This window comes from Ylistrum balloti, unplaced genomic scaffold (genome assembly GCF_031769215.1).
Source record: "Ylistrum balloti isolate Yb309-2 unplaced genomic scaffold, AGI_CSIRO_Ybal_v1 Utg370700, whole genome shotgun sequence".
Classification (NCBI taxonomy): domain Eukaryota; kingdom Metazoa; phylum Mollusca; class Bivalvia; order Pectinida; family Pectinidae; genus Ylistrum; species Ylistrum balloti.
In genome coordinates, this window is record NW_026782420.1 from 387,071 (window position 1) to 407,696 (window position 20,626).

Genomic DNA, 20,626 nt, shown 5'->3' on the forward strand with positions numbered 1-20,626 from the left:
GTCATACTACGCGGATGTTCAGTGTACCAAATTCAGTGCCTATAATCACTTGATTACAGTATTATTGCCCTTTGTTACAATTTTGTGTCCAATAAAGTCCTTTTCGGGAAGCATTCATCAGTTTCGCTGATACTCTTGTGTTTCAGAGGAAATGAAGATGGAGTTTTTACAATCGATACTGGTGGAGTAATTCGATGTAGCAAAGGTTTAGATTACGAAACTACTGCTGAGTATAAACTGGTTACCGTAGCAACGGATAATGGAAATCCTCCCCGAAGCAGCTCCTCCACTGTCACAATAACGATCTCCGACATTAACGACAACATACCTTCGTTTACACAAGAACTTTCTTCTGGGTCCCACTTCATAAAAATCAGGAAGTAAGTTAACACAAAGTTTATACATTGCACTGCTATGCATTGTAGTGTAGCAATGTAAAATACAGTATCCTGGAAACATTGGGTTCGTTACCGACAATGTATTTTTCATTTAGCGGTGACGTCAGTAAATATGGGTATGTTTTAAACATATAAACAATCACGATATGTAACATTTCACACTAATGTAGCAGTTAAGTGTTCAATTGAGAACCATGCACAAAATTTGTTTATTTGAAAGAAAAGAAATTTTTGAAATGAAGATAACAGGTTTTCACAACAAAATACTCTAAATGGACTCGTTTTGAACAGGAAATTGCTAATACCACTAGGTCAGTGGTAATACTCAATACATGAATAGGAAGCTAGCTTGCACAAATATTCGCTACAGAAGCAGATTATCAACCTCATCATTGGAAAAGTTTGTGATTACGACCTCATCGACTATGTCATCGAAATGTAAGGGGGATAGTACGATGATGATATCTTTGTGATCTTTTTCGACGTTTTAGACGATAAATGAATTTCGACGTTTTAACAAAATGCATTATTTCATCTGCAGTATATTTGTAAAAAAAGGAAACAAGCAAACTATCCTCTATTTTTGTCACGAATTGCTATTGCCGTCTCCAGGAAACGTTACCAGCAAGGAGACGGTCGATGGAAAACGGCACTGATCACCAACTTAGTTTTCTTTACTCTCACGAAGGACACGTAATTGTCTGACATTATATCAATTTATATTAATTTAGTGTCTTAAAGAATTGTTTCCAAACTAAGCTTATTCACAAATGTGGTTGCCAATATAATTTTTTTTTCTCATATTTTGATATTTCTTTTTTGAATCGACCTCTTACTTCATTCTGACAGGTCGGATTTCGCTGGTCAGGCTGGAAAGCCAGTCATGGTAGTGACCGTTGTTGACCGGGACAGTGGTCTGAACGGCCAAATTAAGACACCAATCGGTCTTACCTTGCCAACTGGACTAAGTCTCACTCTTGAAGAGAGTGGTGTTCTGCGCACGAACAGATCCGATCCTCCAATCCAGAATCTCACAGTCATAATGACAGCCACGGATAAAGGCTTTCCATCTCTTTCCTCCACGGCCACACTGACTTTGGAAATAGTGGATGACGGCACGACAGAAGGAAAAGTGCAGTTTCAGGATCAGGACATTTCAATGAATATTGAAGAGAACACTTCCAACAGAGAAATTGGATCGTTGGCCAGTCGGGTGACTTATTTACCTGGTGCAACAGTCTTGTTCGACAAAGTTTCGGGAGCTGAAAACGTGAAAATTGATTCGTCCGGCATTGTAAAGGTCGAAGATCCGTTTGACAGAGAAACGATAAGCTCAACTGTAATCGTTGTTCGAGCTACTGTAGATGACGAATCAGACTTGGCACTTGTAAGTTTTCTCATTGTTTTGTATGAAACTTCCGTCTTAATTGGTCGCAAATAACACTAATTGTGTTTCATTATGGAAGAGGTGTAATGTTAAGCAGCATTACGGAAATTTATGGCTTATTTATACTTTTGATATGGCCAAAGTATTCCTTACTACACGAAATTATAATTGTAATTTCTTCGATCACCCAAAAACTATTTTATAACATCGTCGTACCATCTAGGCAACAACAGTATGGGCGATCAGCAATGGTAGTAGCAGTGATCTGAAATCGTAGAATCTAACTTGAGATCGTGTATTGTCTAGGGGTGATATATGATATACCATTTTAAATTGCCTATCGTTTTAGGAGTTCACTAATAATTAAAAAATTAAAATGTCAAAATATTGATGACAGATTGTTAAACCTTTGATTTTTGGCGTCATCCTATGATTTCTTGGTATGAGGATATCCCTATGCATGCTATCCTAGTTAGGCTTGAAAGATAACACTGGGATATGAAGTAAGAACTAGTTTGACGAGGTATAGTTATAAAGTGATGTATCCTTATGTACCAAAGTAAGTAGTATATAAGACGATGGATATTACAGCTAACAGTGACCGTTGATGACCTGAATGACAACCATCCAACATTTGGTTCAGTGGACAAGTACCGTCGTATTCTTGCCGAAGACTTCGCCATGGATAATGAGGTAGCTACTGCTGTGGCTACAGACCAGGATGATGGTTCCAATCAAAAAATAACCTACACAATAATAACTTCTGGCGGTAAGTAGGGAATTTTTACTCTCGACCTGTTGATTTCCACGTACTTTATAGATTATTGAATATCATTTTCAATATAAAGAGGTCAAATATTGTTTATGCTCATTAAAAAATGTCAGACTTTGAAATATTGCCTACTTAGAAGAAAACAACTAACTCTTTATGTGCACCCTCCCATGTAACTACTTGTTTTTGATCCTGGTGAGACCAACCAAATCACTGTTCTGATACAACGACAAAATCACCTGATCTTCACCCTTAACCTATGTGCACAGCCTTTCCTCAAAGGAATGTAGATGTGAAAATATAAGCTTAAAAATCACCTTATCATAAGTAGTTTTACATTATCTCAAACGAAGTAAATAATCCATTAGTTAGACATTGTCTATATGTACATACTGGAAATCAATATTGTTTGGGACATACTGGAAATTAATATTGTTTGGGACATACTGGAAATTAATATTGTTTGGGACATACTGGAAATTAATATTGTTTGGGACATACTGGAAATTAATGTTGTTTGGGACATACTGGAAATTAATGTGGTTTGGGACATACTGGAAATTAATGTTGTTTGGGACATACTGGAAATTAATGTGGTTTCGGACATACTGGAAATTAATGTTGTTTGGGACATACTGGAAATTAATGTTGTTTGGGACATACTGGAAATTAATGTGGTTTGGGACATACTGGAAATTAATGTTGTTTGGGACATACTGGAAATTAATGTTGTTTGGGACATACTGGAAATTAATGTTGTTTAGGACATACTGGAAATTAATATAGTTTGGGACATACTGGAAATTAATGTTGTTTGGGACATACTGGAAATTAATGTTGTTTGGGACATACTGGAAATTAATGTTGTTTGGGACATACTGGAAATTAATGTGGTTTCGGACATACTGGAAATTAATGTTGTTTGGGACATACTGGAAATTAATGTTGTTTGGGACATACTGGAAATTAATGTGGTTTCGGACATACTGGAAATTAATGTTGTTTGGGACATACTGGAAATTAATGTGGTTTGGGACATACTGGAAATTAATATTGTTTGGGACATACTGGAAATTAATATTGTTTGGGACATACTGGAAATTAATGTTGTTTGGGACATACTGGAAATTAATGTTGTGGACATACTGGAAATTTGGGACATACTGGAAATTAATGTTGTTTGGGACATACTGGAAATTAATAATTGTTTGGGACATACTGGAAATTAATGTTGTTTGGGACATACTGGAAATTAACATACTGGAAATTAATGTTGTTTGGGACATACTGGAAATTAATGTTGTTTGGGACATACTGGAAATTAATGTTGTTTGGGACATACTGGAAATTAATATTGTTTGGGACATACTGGAAATTAATGTTGTTTGGGACATACTGGAAATTAATGTGGTTTCGTTTGGGACATACTGGAAATTAATGTTGTTTGGGACATACTGGAAATTAATGTGGTTCCGGACATACTGGAAATTAATGTTGTTTGGGACATACTGGAAATTAATGGAAATTAATGTTGTTTGGGACATACTGGAAATTAATGTTGTTTGGGACATACTGGAAATTAATATTGTTTGGGACATACTGGAAATTAATGTTGTTTGGGACATACTGGAAATTAATGTTGTGGGACATACTGGAAATTAATGTTGTTTGGGACATACTGGAAATTAATGTTGTTTGGGACATACTGGAAATTAATGTGGTTTCGGACATACTGGAAATTAATGTGGTTTGGGACATACTGGATATTAATGTTGTTTGGGACATACTGGAAATTAATGTTGTTTGGGACATACTGGAAATTAATATTGTTTGGGACATACTGGAAATTAATGTTGTTTGGGACATACTGGAAATTAATGTTGTTTGGGACATACTGGAAATTAATGTGGTTTGGGACATACTGGAAATTAATGTTGTTTGGGACATACTGGAAATTAATGTTGTTTGGGACATACTGGAAATTAATGTTGTTTGGGACATACTGGAAATTAATGTTGTTTGGGACATACTGGAAATTAATGTGGTTTGGGACATACTGGAAATTAATGTTGTTTGGGACTGGAAATTAATACATACTGGAAATTAATGTTGTTTGGACATACTGGAAATTAATGTTGTTTGGGACATACTGGAAATTAATGTTGTTTGGGACATACTGGAAAAATGGAAATTAATGTTGTTTGGGACATACTGGAAATTAATGTTGTTTGGGACATACTGGAAATTAATGTTGTTTGGGACATACTGGAAATTAATGTTGTTTGGGACATACTGGAAATTAATGTTGTTTGGGACATACTGGAAATTAATGTTGTTTGGGACATGGGACATACTGGAAATTAATGTTGTTTGGGACATACTGGAAATTAATGTTGTTTGGGACATACTGGAAATTAAATGGGACATACTGGAAATTAATGTTGTTTGGGACATACTGGAAATTAATGTTGTTTGGGACATACTGGAAATTAATGTTGTTTGGGACATACTGGAAATTAATGACATTGGTTTGGGACATACTGGAAATTAATGTTGTTTGGGACATACTGGAAATTAATGTTGTTTGGGACATACTGGAAATTAATGTTGTTTGGGACATACTGGAAATTAATGTTGTTTGGGACATACTGGAAATTAATGTTGTTTGGGACATACTGGAAATTAATGTGGTTTCGGACATACTGGAAATTAATGTTGTTTGGGACATACTGGAAATTAATGTTGTTTGGGACATACTGGAAATTAATGTTGTTTGGGACATACTGGAAATTAATGTTGTTTGGGACATACTGGAAATTAATGTTGTTTGGGACATACTGGAAATTAATGTTGTTTGGGACATACTGGAAATTAATGTTGTTTGGGACATACTGGAAATTAATGTTGTTTGGGACATACTGGAAATTAATGTTGTTTGGGACATACTGGAAATTAAAGTTGTTTGTGAAATTAATTTTGTTTTGGACATACTGGAAATTAATGTTGTTTGGGACATACTGGAAATTAAAATTAATGGAAATTGTTTGGGACATACTGGAAATTAATGAAATTAATGTTTGGGACATACTGGATTGGGACATACTGGAAATTAATGTTGTTTGGGACATACTGGAAATTAATGTTGTTTGGGACATACTGGAAATTAATGTTGTTTGGGACATACTGGAAATTAATGACATACTGGGTTGTTTGGGACATACTGGAAATTAATGTTGTTTTGGACATACTGGTAATTAATGTTGTTTGGGACATACTGGAAATTAATGTGGTTTGGGACATACTGGAAATTAATGTTGTTTGGGACATACTGGAAATTAATATTGTTTGGGACATACTGGAAATTAATGTTGTTTGGGACATACTGGAAATTAATGTTGTTTGGGACATACTGGAAATTAATATTGTTTGGGACACTGGAAATTAATGTTGTTTGGGACATACTGGAAATTAATGTTGTTTGGGACATACTGGAAATTAATGTTGTTTGGGACATACTGGAAATTAATGTGGTTTGGGACATACTGGAAATTAATGTTGTTTGGGACATACTGGAAATTAATGTTGTTTGGGACATACTGGAAATTAATGTTGTTTGGGACATACTGGAAATTAATATTGTTTGGGACATACTGGAAATTAATATTGTTTGGGACATACTGGAAATTAATGTGTTTTCGGACATACTGGAAATTAATGTTGTTTGGGACATACTGGAAATTAATGTGGTTTGGGACATACTGGAAATTAATGTTGTTTGGGACATACTGGAAATTAATGTTGTTTGGGACATACTGGAAATTAATGTTGTTTGGGACATACTGGAAATTAATGTTGTTTGGGACATACTGGAAATTAATATTGTTTGGGACACTGGAAATTAATGTTGTTTGGGACATACTGGAAATTAATGTTGTTTGGGACATACTGGAAATTAATGTTGTTCGGGACATACTGGAAATTAATATTGTTTGAGACATACTGGAAATTAATGTTGTTTGGGACACTGGTAATTAATGTTGTTTGGGACATACTGGAAATTCATATTGTTTGGGACACTGGAAATTAATGTTGTTTGGGACATACTGGAAATTAATATTGTTTGGGACATACTGGAAATTAATGTGGTTTCGGACATACTGGAAATTAATGTGGTTTCGGACATACTGGAAATTAATGTTTTTTGGGACATACTGGATATTAATGTTGTTTGTGACGTACTAGCCAATAATGTTGTTTTGGACATACTGGAAATTAATATTGTTTGGGACACTGGAAATTAATGTTGTTTGGGACATACTGGAAATTAATATTGTTTGAGACATACTGGAAATTAAGGTTGTTTGGGACATACTGGAAATTAGTGCTGTTTGGGACATACTGGCCAATAATGTTGATTGGGACATACTGGAAATTAATGTTGTTTGGGACATACTGGAAATTAATGTTGTTTGGGACATACAGGATATAGATGTTGGTTGAAGCATACAGGGGATATGTGAAGCTTATAACATACAGAATATTGATGTTGGTGGAACATACAGGGGATACGTGATGTTTATAACATACAGGGGATATGTGATGTTTGTAACATACAGGGTATTGTTGTTGGTGGAACATACAGCGGATAAGTGATGTTGTACATACAGGGGATATGTGATGCTTATAACATACAGGATATTAATGTTGGTTGGAACATACAGGGGATATGTGATGCTTATAACATACAGGATATTGATGTTGGTGTAACATACAGGGGATATGTGATGCTTATAACATACAGGATATTAATGTTGGTTGGAACATACAGGGGATATGTGATGTTTGTAACATACAGGATATTGATGTTGGTTGGAACATACAGCGGATAAGTGATGTTGTACATACAGGGGATATGTGATGCTTATAACATACAGGATATTAATGTTGATTGGAACATACAGAGGATATGTGATGTTTGTAACATACAGGATGTTGATGTTGGTGGAACAGGGGATACGTGATGTTTATAACATACAGAGAATATGTGAAGCTTATAACATACAGGGCATTGATGTTGGCTGGAACATACAGGTGATATGTGATGTACATACAGGGGATATGTGATGTTGTACATACAAGGGATATGTGATGTAGTACATACAGGGGATATATGATGTTTATAACATACAGGGTATTGATGTTGGTGGAACATACAGGGGATATGTGATGTTGTACATACAGGATATGTGATGTTGTACATACAGGGGATATATGATGTTTATAACATACAGGGTATTGATGTTGGTGGAACATACAGGGGATAAGTGATGTTGTACATACAGGGGATAAGTGATGTTGTACATACAGGGGATAAGTGATGTTGTACATACAGGGGATAAGTGATGTTGTACATACAGGGGATATGCGATGGGATATGTGATGTTGTACATTTGAATCATGAACGTAATCTCTATTTGACAGATTGTTCTGACCATTTTGTTGTTGCCTCAACAACCGGTATCATCTCGTTGGACAGAAACCTTGACCGAGAAGGGTCATTTTCTTTCTGTGCTTTCTCAATTAAAGTAAGTAGAATGGATTTAGATACGTAAAATGCAGTAACTTGAACGATAAGACAGTTTTCTATATACAGTTAAACCTCGTTATTTCGAGCTCGGCGGGACCATGGAAAAACTTCGAGATAACTGAATATTCGATTTAAGCGAGTTCGATTATTTTGTATAATATAAATGCATTGAATTAAACGCGGTTATCGAGTTAAGTGAGTTCGCGATACCGAGATTGGACAGTATCTACAATGGGTTTCACAGATGAACACGTTTTAATATTGTATTTCAGCCTGGCATCAGGTGACATTACTATGGAGAGTCATGTTAATTCTGATATGAAAAAAGTAATAAAGAATGTGATCAAATTGTTGGTAATTTAAGGTAATTAAATTTCAGTATTATTGCTTTTACTTTGAAGAACAAATATCATGGCCATCCGTTTATCTGTTATGAGCAGGCCACGGACGGAGGCAGTCCAAGTCTTACAGCTACTGTTCCAGTAGAAGTGACAGTGACTGATGTTAACGACAACAGTCCGCTCTTTAGTGATCTGTCCTCTACAGGGGGGTATGACATTACAGTGATGGAGGACCTGCGTATCAGTGACCAGGTAAAGACGGGTATCATGGGGAAAGAAAGGGGGAAATATAGACTGGACATTGTGAAGGAAAGGAGAGTTGACATTGTGGATTCATGAGGGATGGACCTGTGTCAAGGATTCATATCAAGTATCAAGTATAAAAATTTGTATGATAGTCACATTATATAAACATCATGTAATCAAAATTCTACATATATATGCAAGGGAAATGGACCTCTTTTTAACAATATTCAGGTACTTTTGATAACTGCTTTCAGACGGAGCCCTTTGGGTACATCACTGATGCTGACATAGGACCGAATGGTGCTGTAGATATTTCTCTCTCTCCAGATGCTCTTTGTCCTTTTTCAGCTAAGTTAGGTATGTATTTTAGTGAAACACACCAGGTAGGGCTCTTCTTCAATCTGACCTCATACATAAATATGTTAATATTTTAAGTGGTATTTTATGGGTTTCATCAGTTCTTGCCCAAGGCTTAACAATTAATTCCGATGAAGCTTAGTTTGGAATGAAAAAAGTAATTTGCTTCTTTTCCTTGAAGTGATGATATCAGAGGTTCCTTATTAAGTCAACGTTGATTTTTCATGGAATCGGTCATGGAATGCAGTTTCACAAGTTTGTAAACGATATTATTTCAGTTTTTGTAAATGAGTCACATGAACCTATCATATTGACAAGAATTTGTTTTTAAGCAAGATGGAATTTTCTCTGTATAGTGGTAGTATATAAGTTTCCCTTGACGATGCTAGTTCTTACCATTATGTAGCCCAATAATGTAATACATGCTTATGATGATTGTTATAACACTACACGATGCTGGCAGGGAGGGAATAGTTATGTCTCCGCTTTTAAGTCGTTTCCTTTCAAGCCTAGCCTATAAAACACTTTTTTTCAATAGAATTCACAACAGTTGTCATTTCCGATGTCTTCAAAATCATCCTCACATTGGCATCCATACTGGACTATGAAGCAGTGAAGTTCCATACTTGTGAAGTACTGGTGTTCGATAAAGGGATACCATCCTTGAACAACACTGTAAAGGTCGATATCACAGTCGCTGACGTGAATGACAACCCACCCGTCTTCTCTGTTAAAAATTACAACGTTGACGTATCACGTGATGCAAACATAGGTCATGTGATAACTGATGAAATAAATGCAACTGATGCGGAGTCAACAGATCTAAGCTTTAAGTTAGGTAAGGAGGAGGTAATGAGGACAGAAGTGAATGACATCTTAGTCTATGTAACGGAATGTCATTAGTTTGTCAATATTATCATACTTAAGGTTAAGTTATATCCTATATATCTATTTGCTGTCGTAAATGATGAAACAACATTACAATGAGTGCATAAAAATACTTTTGGTCAACGTTCATAACAGGTTGTAGACTCTGTTGGTGGACGTTCAATCCTCGAGGTTACCGTAGTCTATATTCATTCGAATAATGGCTCATATCAAAATGTACACGTGTAATTGACGTTCTTTTGAAAAAATAAATATCTAAAATAATGAAATAAACTGAATTTACGTGTTAGTACACCCCCATCTGTTTTTTTTTTTTTTTTTTCTTACATATATTGGATCATTTCGGATCTTCCTCCGTATCAACAATTAAGTCCCTTAGCGCTGCTGACGAATCCTAGAAGAACGAAAAAGCAGTTTCATTCATTATCAGTATAGGCTGGAAAAGCTTGTTTCGCAATGTTGTAAGATAAATAAAGTTTAATTTTAAATGAATTTAACTTCATTACACACCTGATTCGTGCTTCAAGGTCTCGTCCGTGATGCTAAGGACCTAAATTTTGAAACCAAGAAGAGCGCTGATTGAAACTAAGTTGTGGCAAATTCAATCTTTATGTGTGTGGCGTTGAAGTGAATGTAAATAAGTTCTTTGTGATAATTCTTTAATTATCTACCTAACCCAACCTTGAGACCAAGCTAGAAAAAGTAAATACAAATATCATTACTGTCTTTGTGTTTCAGCTGCACCTACGTCTGATGAAATGGATTATATTGAATACTTCAATATCAATTTTGTAACGGCTAGAATCACAGTGAACTTAAAACTTGTTGACCTCCAACGAGATGACTTGGTCCTAAACGTTATAGCAGAGGATGGAGGCCTCCCGCCGCTGTCGGCTACAGCCACTGTAAGTGTTGGACTGCATGGTCTTAGAAATGAAACAAAAAGAATAGATATCTTGAGAAAGGTACTTGCGACGTGACGGTCTCAGATGTAAGGCAATTATTCGGTCAGTGAAACAGTTGTCAATAGGTATTCTGCTTGAGAATGCACCGATTACAGCTACATCCGGGTTTTCTTTCTATATTTAAAACAAGACGTTATGGCACTGCTACTGACACTAAAGTAGCTGCAAACTTAACACATCTTTTCTATTCTGACACAAAATGCTAAATAAAACGGAAGTGAGCGATCAATACTGGACATTCGATTGTCGATGAATAAGCTGATTCTATTTCTTTTTTGTGAATTAGGTTAGCATATCAATCAAGGATGATAACATACGTCCCGTCTTTGAAAAACCCGTGGAAATACTGGAACTTATTGAACACGCTAGTGTTGTCAATCCTATCTTCACCGCCGTGGCAACAGACCGTGTCGGAAGACAGGATCCTGAACGTTGTAACTGTACCTATAGGTTCGAAACCCCTTCAGGTGCGTGTTCCTGTAATAAAGACTTCATTTTTTCAACAATTAAGGGGAAATGATGCTAACTTATTTTCAAGTGAGATCCACAGTTCCTACCCGGAAAACAAAATTACATACCTATGCTTGTGATAAAGGGTGTCACGTGAAAATATGTTTAAAACTGATTTAACGAAGAAGCACCAGATAGAATGCTTAAAAGTATATGGTTGGACGATCTCATTGTGTGGGTATTGTTTGAGTAATTGACATTTGATTAATAAGTTTACTTGTGAATACATTGTCAAAAGATGCATATGCATGATGATTGTTCATGCCCTGAATAGATGGTAAAACAACATAGGTGTATTTAGCTGTTATATTTTGAGTTGAGATTTTATAGTTTTATTTCACACATATCTGTAGAAACCTTTGAAATCAACAACACCACCGGCGAAATCAACGTCAAGCAGGGGGTTGACATTGACAGAGAAAAAACACCAGAAATCATCTTGTATATAATAGCTACTGATCCTGGTAATAAGGACTCCCTACCTGTCAGTCTGACACTCACTATAGCGGACATCAATGACCAAAGCCCTGTCTTTACGGACATTAGGGATGGAGACTATAGATTTACACTGTTACAGGTGAGGGTCACACTTTAGTATCGCTGATATCAACGCTTTCAACCTGAAATGATGTCAAATATTCACACAGCTATCACGTCTAGATTGCTCGTACTTGCATTTGAATCATTCTTATATTATCAATGAAACTGGATTTATATAAAAAGCTTATTTATTAATAAATGATACACGTTGAACCCTGGCTCCAGGCGGCTCCGGTTGGCTCCGTCGTGGGGACTGTGATTGCTGAGGACGCGGATGCAGAGGAAAACGCCATTCCAATATATTCATTAAGAGGTGCGAGTTATTCCTGGTCCCCACTGATAGCCAACCCCACAGACCTATTCTCGGCCATACCTGTCGGTATCTACCCTCAAAATGGTACCATCTTCACCAACGGCTCTTTAGATCTTAATGCTACAAGAAACTTTTACATTGAGGTGCGTGTTTCAAATATCGTTACAGCTTCCTAATCTTATACCCATAGACATGATCGAATTAGTGAGTCTAAGTTTTGTTCATTACCAGCTGTTTTTTTTTTAAATTGCTTAAAATTAATTTGTTGTGAGTTAAGTTTTGTGTATCATTTTCACACAGACTTTAAAAAAGCATAATTCAGTCAAAGTATATGTATTATAGTTAAGAATTTATTACATCTTTTCCTTCGCATCGTTTTCTCTACAGCTGGTTGTGAGAGCTGAAGACTCAAAGGACAGTTTAAAGGCCACAGAAACAAAAGTCATCATCCAGGTGGATTACGAAGATCCTAACGGTTACCGTCCGGAGTTTTCTCAAGGTAACCATGGTTACTCCTAGGTTTCCCCAGTATATGGTAAATCTGTTACTATAGACACTGAAGATCATAACACTTCCTATGTTATCACTCACAGCAGTTCCTAGATAATCAGTTATCTTTGTTACACTCCATTCCTCTTTCCACTCCAGGTATATTTCACTATGATTACTCTCCACTCCTCTTTACACTCCAGGTATATTTCACTATGATTACTCTCCACTCCTCTTTACACTCCGGGTATATTTCACTATGATTACTCTCCACTCCTCTTTACACTCCATGTATATTTCACTATGATTACTCTCCACTCCTCTTTACACTCCAGGTATATTTCACTATGATTACTCTCCATTCCTCTTTCCACTCCAGGTATATTTCACTATGATTACTCTCCACTCCTCTTTACACTCCGGGTATATTTCACTATGATTACTCTCCACTCCTCTTTACACTCCGGGTATATTTCACTATGATTACTCTCCACTCCTCTTTACACTCCGGGTATATTTCACTATGATTACTCTCCACTCCTCTTTACACTCCAGGTATATTTCACTATGATTACTCTCCACTCCTCTTTACACTCCGGGTATATTTCACTATGATTACTCTCCACTCCTCTTTACACTCCATGTATATTTCACTATGATTACTCTCAATTCCTCTTTCCACTCCAGGTATATTTCACTATGATTACTCTCCACTCCTCTTTACACTCCAGGTATATTTCACTATGATTACTCTCCACTCCTCTTTACACTCCAGGTATATTTCACTATGATTACTCTCCACTCCTCTTTACACTCCAGGTATATTTCACTATGATTACTCTCCACTCCTCTTTACACTCCAGGTATATTTCACTATGATTACTCTCCACTCCTCTTTACACTCCGGGTATATTTCACTATGATTACTCTCCACTCCTCTTTACACTCCAGGTATATTTCACTATGATTACTCTCCACTCCTCTTTACACTCCAGGTATATTTCACTATGATTACTCTCCACTCCTCTTTACACTCCAGGTATATTTCACTATGATTACTCTCCACTCCTCTTTACACTCCGGGTATATTTCACTATGATTACTCTTCACTCCTATGATTACTCTCCACTCCTTTTTACCATCCAGGTATGTTTCAATATGATTACTTTCCAGATTCGCCAGAAACAAATTACTTTGGTTACACTCTACTCTTGTTTATCCTCCAGAAACATTTGACTTAGTTCTGAAGGAGCATGTTGTCATGACCACTCTCTCCTCTCTTAGTTCTGAAGGAACATGTTGTCATGGCCACTCTTTCCTCTCGTTAGTTCTGAAGGAGCATGTTGTCATGGCCACTCTTTCCTCTCGTTAGTTCTGAAGGAGCATGTTGTCATGGCTACTCTTTCCTCTCGTTAGTTCTGAAGGAGCATGTTGTCATGGCCACTCTTTCCTCTCGTTAGTTCTGAAGGAGCATGTTGTCATGGCTACTCTTTCCTCTCGTTAGTTCTGAAGGAGCATGTTGTCATGGCCACTCTTTCCTCTCGTTAGTTCTGAAGGAGCATGTTGTCATGGCCACTCTCTCCTCTCTTAGTTCTGAAGGAGCATGTTGTTATGGCCACTCTTTCCTCAAGTTAGTTCTGAAGGAGCATGTTGTCATGGCCACTCTTTCCTCTAGTTAGTTCTGAAGGGGCATGTAACCATTATCATGGTGAATTTCTTCTCTCTTTGGTTTTCATGAAGCACCATTTTTTTTTATAAATTGGCTAGTTTGTTTATCCAACACTGATAAGGAATACATCCTGTGGTTCTATTTGTTAATGATGCCTACCATCATTTCACTCTATGAGATGTCTTTTTAAAATAACTCATCTTATAATTCTATTATCGCTGCAGATAAATATCGCACTTCGTTAGCCAAATCAGTCACTATTGGAACAGTGTTGGACATCAATGTGACAGCTTCTGACCGTGACACCGGCGCTGACGGAGCGATCAGTTATAGAATTACAGCTGGCAATATCAGGGTAAGGATAAGTCAAGTCAGTCTTACGTAAATATCACTGAACTAATTTGGAAATTAGAACTTTATGGAAATGGAAATAATACCGTTTCAGCAAGATTAGAGATAGAACACATAGAGAATGATTGTCTCGGATTTTTTCGCGGTGACCATGATGACATATAAAAATGTGGAGCTCAAGAGCTCCTTTAGACACCTTCCATGACCATTAATGCAGGTTACAGCCAAATAATATAAAGATTAGATTTGTGTTATTTAAAGCAATTTCGTTTAAATAACGGTTTTGACGATGTTTCAAAAAGTTCGGAGCATAATATTAGTTGTCAGAAATTTGGTGTTGTTGACTTTCATGGTGTAAATATTGCAACCAAATGACAGCTTAAGGTATGTATTTACTTCTAGGTATCACGTGATTATTTTTACAGGATATTTTTAGCATTGATTCACTAACAGGACAACTATCTGTTGCCTATGTCATCGACCTTACTACAAATATCGTTAACATGACTATCCAGGCAAAGGATGGAGGGATTATACCAAAAACGGGGTATGTTGTCGAAAATCAAGCGCTGGTGTGTATTGAGTATTCAACATTGTCCACTAACAATCCCACATACAAACTCTAACGTCTATAAAAGTAATGAACTGTGATCTTAAGCTACTGGTAGGGAATTAGATTACCTTGACCTCCCATCATCCATACTCTGTACTGAAAACGTTGAATGAGTTTGTATCCGTCTATTTAAGTGACCCAGTCAGACTAACGGCGTCACTAAAACAAATTTTATATTGTGTTGTTACTAAATGGTTGAAATGAGTCTGTAAATATAAATGTTGTAGGTACTGTTCTGTGGAGATTGTCCTCACCGGAGACCCCGTCGACTGTAGACCCTCTCCAGACACCAGTAACCAGTGGTTCATACCAATGTTGGTATTAGCCGGTGTTCTGGGTGTCGGTATCGTGGCCTTACTCGTACTAACTTACCATTTCGTAAAGTAAGTTATTTTACAGTTATTTGTGATGTTTGACCTGATTTAACGTCTTACCATTTCTGTGATATCGCGTCACTGACCTTGACAATTGTCCCATATTTGCGAAAAGTCATATCGTTCTGACCATTATTCTGAATTTGCAGATTACGCCACAAATATCAGGACCCGAACCACATGGCATTAAGAGATACGAAAAGGAGCATTTACACGGCCCATGGTCAATCCATGGCGGAAGATTACAGAAGTTACGCTCCATTATCAGCCACCAGTCGAACGTTCCCGGGTCAAATGGTTCCAGTATGTATTCACATAAGTCGCTTCGATCCTCTATTTTGTCTCCGGGTTATTAAGTGTTAGAATAATGCTGCTGTTTATCTTTCTTTTGAGTTGTAAAGTACATGTACATTAAGCAAATGTAATCTTGAAATATTTCAAACTAATATAAGAACCGCTTATATTTTGAGAATTCTCATAATTTAATTAAACGTCAGATAATTTAAGTCATCCTGATTTCTTGTCAGTGTAAAATTGATCCTGCAGGGTTCTTTTCAGTTTATATCACAATACTGTTGATTTGGATGTATTGCCAATCTACAAAATATTCAGTCAATATCCTTGTCAGTGTAAAACATATCCAGTTAAGTATCTATCTATCCGTGTATTGTTACTTTATAACATTTCCAGTCAGAATCCTTCTCAGTGTAAAACATATCCAGTTGAGTATTCTATCTATCCGTGTATTCTTACTTTATAACATTTCCAGTCAGAATCCTTCTCAGTGTAAAACGTATCCAGTTGAGTATCTATCTATCAGTGTATAATTCAGTCAGATCTAGGTTACGTTAAAACATATCCAGTCGGATTTCTGGTCAGTTTTGTCATTTTCGTCCGAATATCCTCCAATGGTGAATGTTTTGACTTTCAGTTCAGCAAGGTTGATGTAAGTGTTGCCCAACACATACAAGTTATTTAAATTTCATAGAAGTGTGTATTAACCACTTTAATGTAGAAATTCACATAAAAAAATTTAAATTCATTAACGTTATTTTATTTCATCATTTTTTTTTTTTTTTTTTACATATTTTCTATTTCCTGTGCTAGTTCCATGATCAACAAATCTCAATTTACCGTTCCATGGACAGTTTGAGAGCTGACCAGAGTGGTCAGGTAAAGAAAACTGATTAACATCCGCGTGTGTACTAACTGTTGACTTACTGTTAATGTTATAGACATTTGACAGACATTTTATAAACTCCTTAGACGCCATATGTTAACAAGTAACAATCTGCGTCTCCTCGTCAACTGACCGAATTTCTTCTGGTGCTTCCCGACATTGCTTAACACTCAAATTTCCATAGATAGTTAATATTCTATGTGAAAACTGTTTCTGTAATTTTAATATCTCTCCCATTTGTGTGTTTTGAAATTCTGTAAGTCAACCCTCACCTATAGTCAACTCTTTTAGCGTACTTTTGTTCTCGAAAAAATGCAGCAAGAAATTCACTAAATGGGGAAAAATATCCTTTTTGCCCAAAACATTTTCCTAGTACAGTATTTAAAAATACAGGAATAATTTCATATATGTTAAATTTCTTTATTAACCAAATTTATACTGGGAAAAAATATCGAGATACATTATCGAGAATTTACCTGTCTGTTGTTCAATTGTAAGCTAACTGTATAGTGAAAGTCTAACTTGTTGGTTGACCTGTCTGTTGAGTCTAATTTGCTGGTTGACCTGTCTGTTGAGTCTCACTTGCCGGTTGACCTGTCTGTTGAATCTTACTTGCCGGTTGACCTGTCTGTTATCAGACTAACTTGCTGGTTGACCTGTCTGTTATCAGTCTAACTTGCTGTTGATCTGTCTGTTTTCAGTTTAACTTGCTGGTTGACCTGTCTGTTTTCAATCTGACTTGCTGGTTTACTTGTCTGTTGAGTCTAACTTAGTGGTTGACCTGCCTGTTTTCAGTCCAACATGCTGGTTGACCTATCTGTTTTCAGTCTAACTTGTTGGTTGATCTGTCTGTTGAGTATAACTTGCTTGTTGACCTGTCTGTTGAGTCTAACTTGCTGTTGATCTGTCTGTTTTCAGTCTAACTTGCTAGTTGACCTGTCAGTTGAGTCTAACTTGCTAGTTGACCTGTCTGTTGAGTCTAACTTGCCGGTTGACCTGTCTGTTATCAGTCTAACTTGCTGTTGATCTGTCTGTTTTCAGTCTGACTTGCTGGTTGACCTGTCTGTTATCAGACTAACTTGCTGTTTGACCTGTCTGTTATCAGTCTAACTTGCTGGTTGACCTGTCTGTTGAATCTGACTTGCTGGTTGATCTGTTTGTTGAATCTAACTTGCTAGTTGACCTGTCTGTTGAGTCTTATTTGCTGGTTGATCTGTCTGTTAAGTCTAACTTGCTGTTGATCTGTCTGTTGAGTCTAACTAGGTGGTTGACCTGTCTGTTGAATCTAATTTGCTGGTTGACCGGTCTGTTGAGTCTAACTTGCTGGTTGACCTGTCTGTTTTCAATCTAACTTGCTGGTTGACCTATCTGTTGTGTCTCATTTGCTGTTGACCTGTCTGTTGAATCTCTGTTGTTGGTTGACCTGTCTGTTGAATCATACTTGCTGGTTGACCTGTCTGATATCAGACTAACTTGCTGGTCGACCTGTCTGTTATTAGTCTAACTTGCTGTTGATCTGTCTGTTTTCAGTCTGACTTGCTGGTTGACCTGTCTGTTTTCAATCTGACTTGCTGGTTTACCTGTCTGTTGAGTCTAACTTAGTGGTTGACCTGTCTGTTTTCAGTCTAACTTGCTGGTTGACCTATCTGTTTTCAGTCTAACATGTTGGTTGATCTGTCTGTTGAGTCTAACTTGCTTGTTGACCTGTCTGTTTTTAATCTGACTTGCTAGTTGACCTGTCTGTTGAGTCTAACTTGCTGGTTGACCTGTCTGTTGAGTCTAACTTGCTGGTTTACCTATCTGTTTTCTATCTCACTCGCTGGTTGACCTGTCTGGTTTTAGTCTTACTTGCTGGTTGACCTATCTGTTGAATCTTACTTGCTGGTTGACCTGTCTTTTTCAGTCTAACTTGCTTGTTGACCTCACTCTTGAGTCTAACTTGCTGGTTTACCTATCTGTTTTCAGTCTAACTTGGTGGTTGACCTGTCTGTTTTCTGTCTCACTTGCTGGTTGACCTGTCTGTTGAGTCTAACTTGGTGGTTGACCTGTCTGTTTTCAATCTGACTTGTTGGTTGACCTGTCTGTTATCAGTCTAACTTGCAGCTGATCTGTCTGTTGAGTCTAACTTGCTGGTTGACCTGTCTTTTTAAGTCTAACTTGCTGGTTGACCTGTCTGTTATCAGTCTAACTTGCTGTTGATCTGTCTGTTTTCAGTCTGACTTGCTGGTTGACCTGTCTGTTTTCAATCTGACTTGCTGGTTTACCTGTCTGTTGAGTCTAACTTGCTGGTTGACCTGTCTGTTTTCAGTCTAGCTTGCTGGTTTACCTATCTGTTTTCTGTCTCACTTGCTGGTTGACCTATCTGGTTTTAGTCTTACTTGCTGGTTGACCTATCTGTTTTCTGTCTCACTTGCTGGTTGACCTGTCTGTTTTCAGTCTAACTTGCTGGTTGACATATCTGTTTTCTGTCTCACTTGCTGGTTGACCTGCCTGTTGAGTCTAACTTGGTGGTTGACCTGTCTTTTTTCTGTCTCACTTGCTGGTTGATCTGTCCGTTGAGTCTAACTTGCTGGTTTACCTATCTGTTTTCTGTCTCACTCGCTGGTTGACCTGTCTGTTTTCAGTCTAACTTGCTGGTTGACATATCTGTTTTCTGTCTCACTAGCTGGTTGATCTGTCTGTTGAGTCTAACTTGCTGGTTGATCTGTCTGTTGAATCTAACTTGCTGGTTGATCTGTCTGTTGAATCTTACTTGCTGGTTGACCTGTCTTTTTAAGTCTAACTTGCTGGTTGACCTGTCTGTTATCAGTCTAAATTGCAGTTGATCTGTGTGTTTTCAGTCTGACTTGCTGGTTGACCTGTCTGTTTTCAATCTGACTTGCTGGTTTACCTGTTTGTTGAGTCTAACTTGCTGGTTGACCTGTCTGTTTTCAGTCTAGCTTGCTGGTTTACCTATCTGTTTTCAGTCTAACTTGGTGGTTGACCTGTCTGTTTTCAGTCTAACTTGCTGGTTTACCTATCTGTTTTCAGTCTAACTTGCTGGTTGACCTGTCTGTTGAGTCTAACTTGCTGGTTGACATATCTGTTTTCTGTCTCACTAGCTGGTTGATCTGTCTGTTGAGTCTAACTTGCTGGTTGATCTGTCTGTTGAATCTAACTTGCTGGTTGATCTGTCTGTTGAATCTTACTTGCTGGTTGACCTGTCTTTTTAAGTCTAACTTGCTGGTTGACCTGTCTGTTATCAGTCTAAATTGCAGTTGATCTGTGTGTTTTCAGTCTGACTTGCTGGTTGACCTGTCTGTTTTCAATCTGACTTGCTGGTTTACCTGTTTGTTGAGTCTAACTTGCTGGTTGACCTGTCTGTTTTCAGTCTAGCTTGCTGGTTTACCTATCTGTTTTCAGTCTAACTTGGTGGTTGACCTGTCTGTTTTCAGTCTAACTTGCTGGTTTACCTATCTGTTTTCAGTCTAACTTGCTGGTTGACCTGTCTGTTGAGTCTAACTTGCTGTTGATCTGTCTGTTGAGTCTAACTTGCTGTTGATCTGTATGTTTTCAGTCTAACTTGCTAGTTGACCTGTCTGTTGAGTCCAACTTGCTGGTTTACCTGTTTGTTGAGTCTAACTTGCTGGTTTACCTGTCTGTTATC

The 20,626-nt window shown here is 37.2% G+C and overlaps 1 protein-coding gene across 1 annotated transcript in view; it reads left to right on the top strand.

Moving 5' to 3' along the window:
* Positions 1–20,626, top strand: part of LOC132557599 (protocadherin Fat 4-like) — a 41,029-nt gene that overhangs the window by 16,898 nt on the left and 3,505 nt on the right. The window contains exons 16-33 of the mRNA XM_060222108.1: positions 147–380; positions 1,248–1,785; positions 2,377–2,554; positions 8,039–8,142; positions 8,585–8,737; positions 8,986–9,088; positions 9,627–9,924; positions 10,728–10,881; positions 11,228–11,408; positions 11,805–12,028; positions 12,217–12,447; positions 12,692–12,803; positions 14,687–14,817; positions 15,239–15,360; positions 15,654–15,809; positions 15,950–16,103; positions 16,908–16,973; positions 18,086–18,243. Coding sequence (XP_060078091.1) covers positions 147–380; positions 1,248–1,785; positions 2,377–2,554; positions 8,039–8,142; positions 8,585–8,737; positions 8,986–9,088; positions 9,627–9,924; positions 10,728–10,881; positions 11,228–11,408; positions 11,805–12,028; positions 12,217–12,447; positions 12,692–12,803; positions 14,687–14,817; positions 15,239–15,360; positions 15,654–15,809; positions 15,950–16,103; positions 16,908–16,973; positions 18,086–18,243 — 3,297 coding nt within the window. The remainder of the gene's footprint in view (positions 1–146; positions 381–1,247; positions 1,786–2,376; positions 2,555–8,038; positions 8,143–8,584; positions 8,738–8,985; positions 9,089–9,626; positions 9,925–10,727; positions 10,882–11,227; positions 11,409–11,804; positions 12,029–12,216; positions 12,448–12,691; positions 12,804–14,686; positions 14,818–15,238; positions 15,361–15,653; positions 15,810–15,949; positions 16,104–16,907; positions 16,974–18,085; positions 18,244–20,626) is intronic.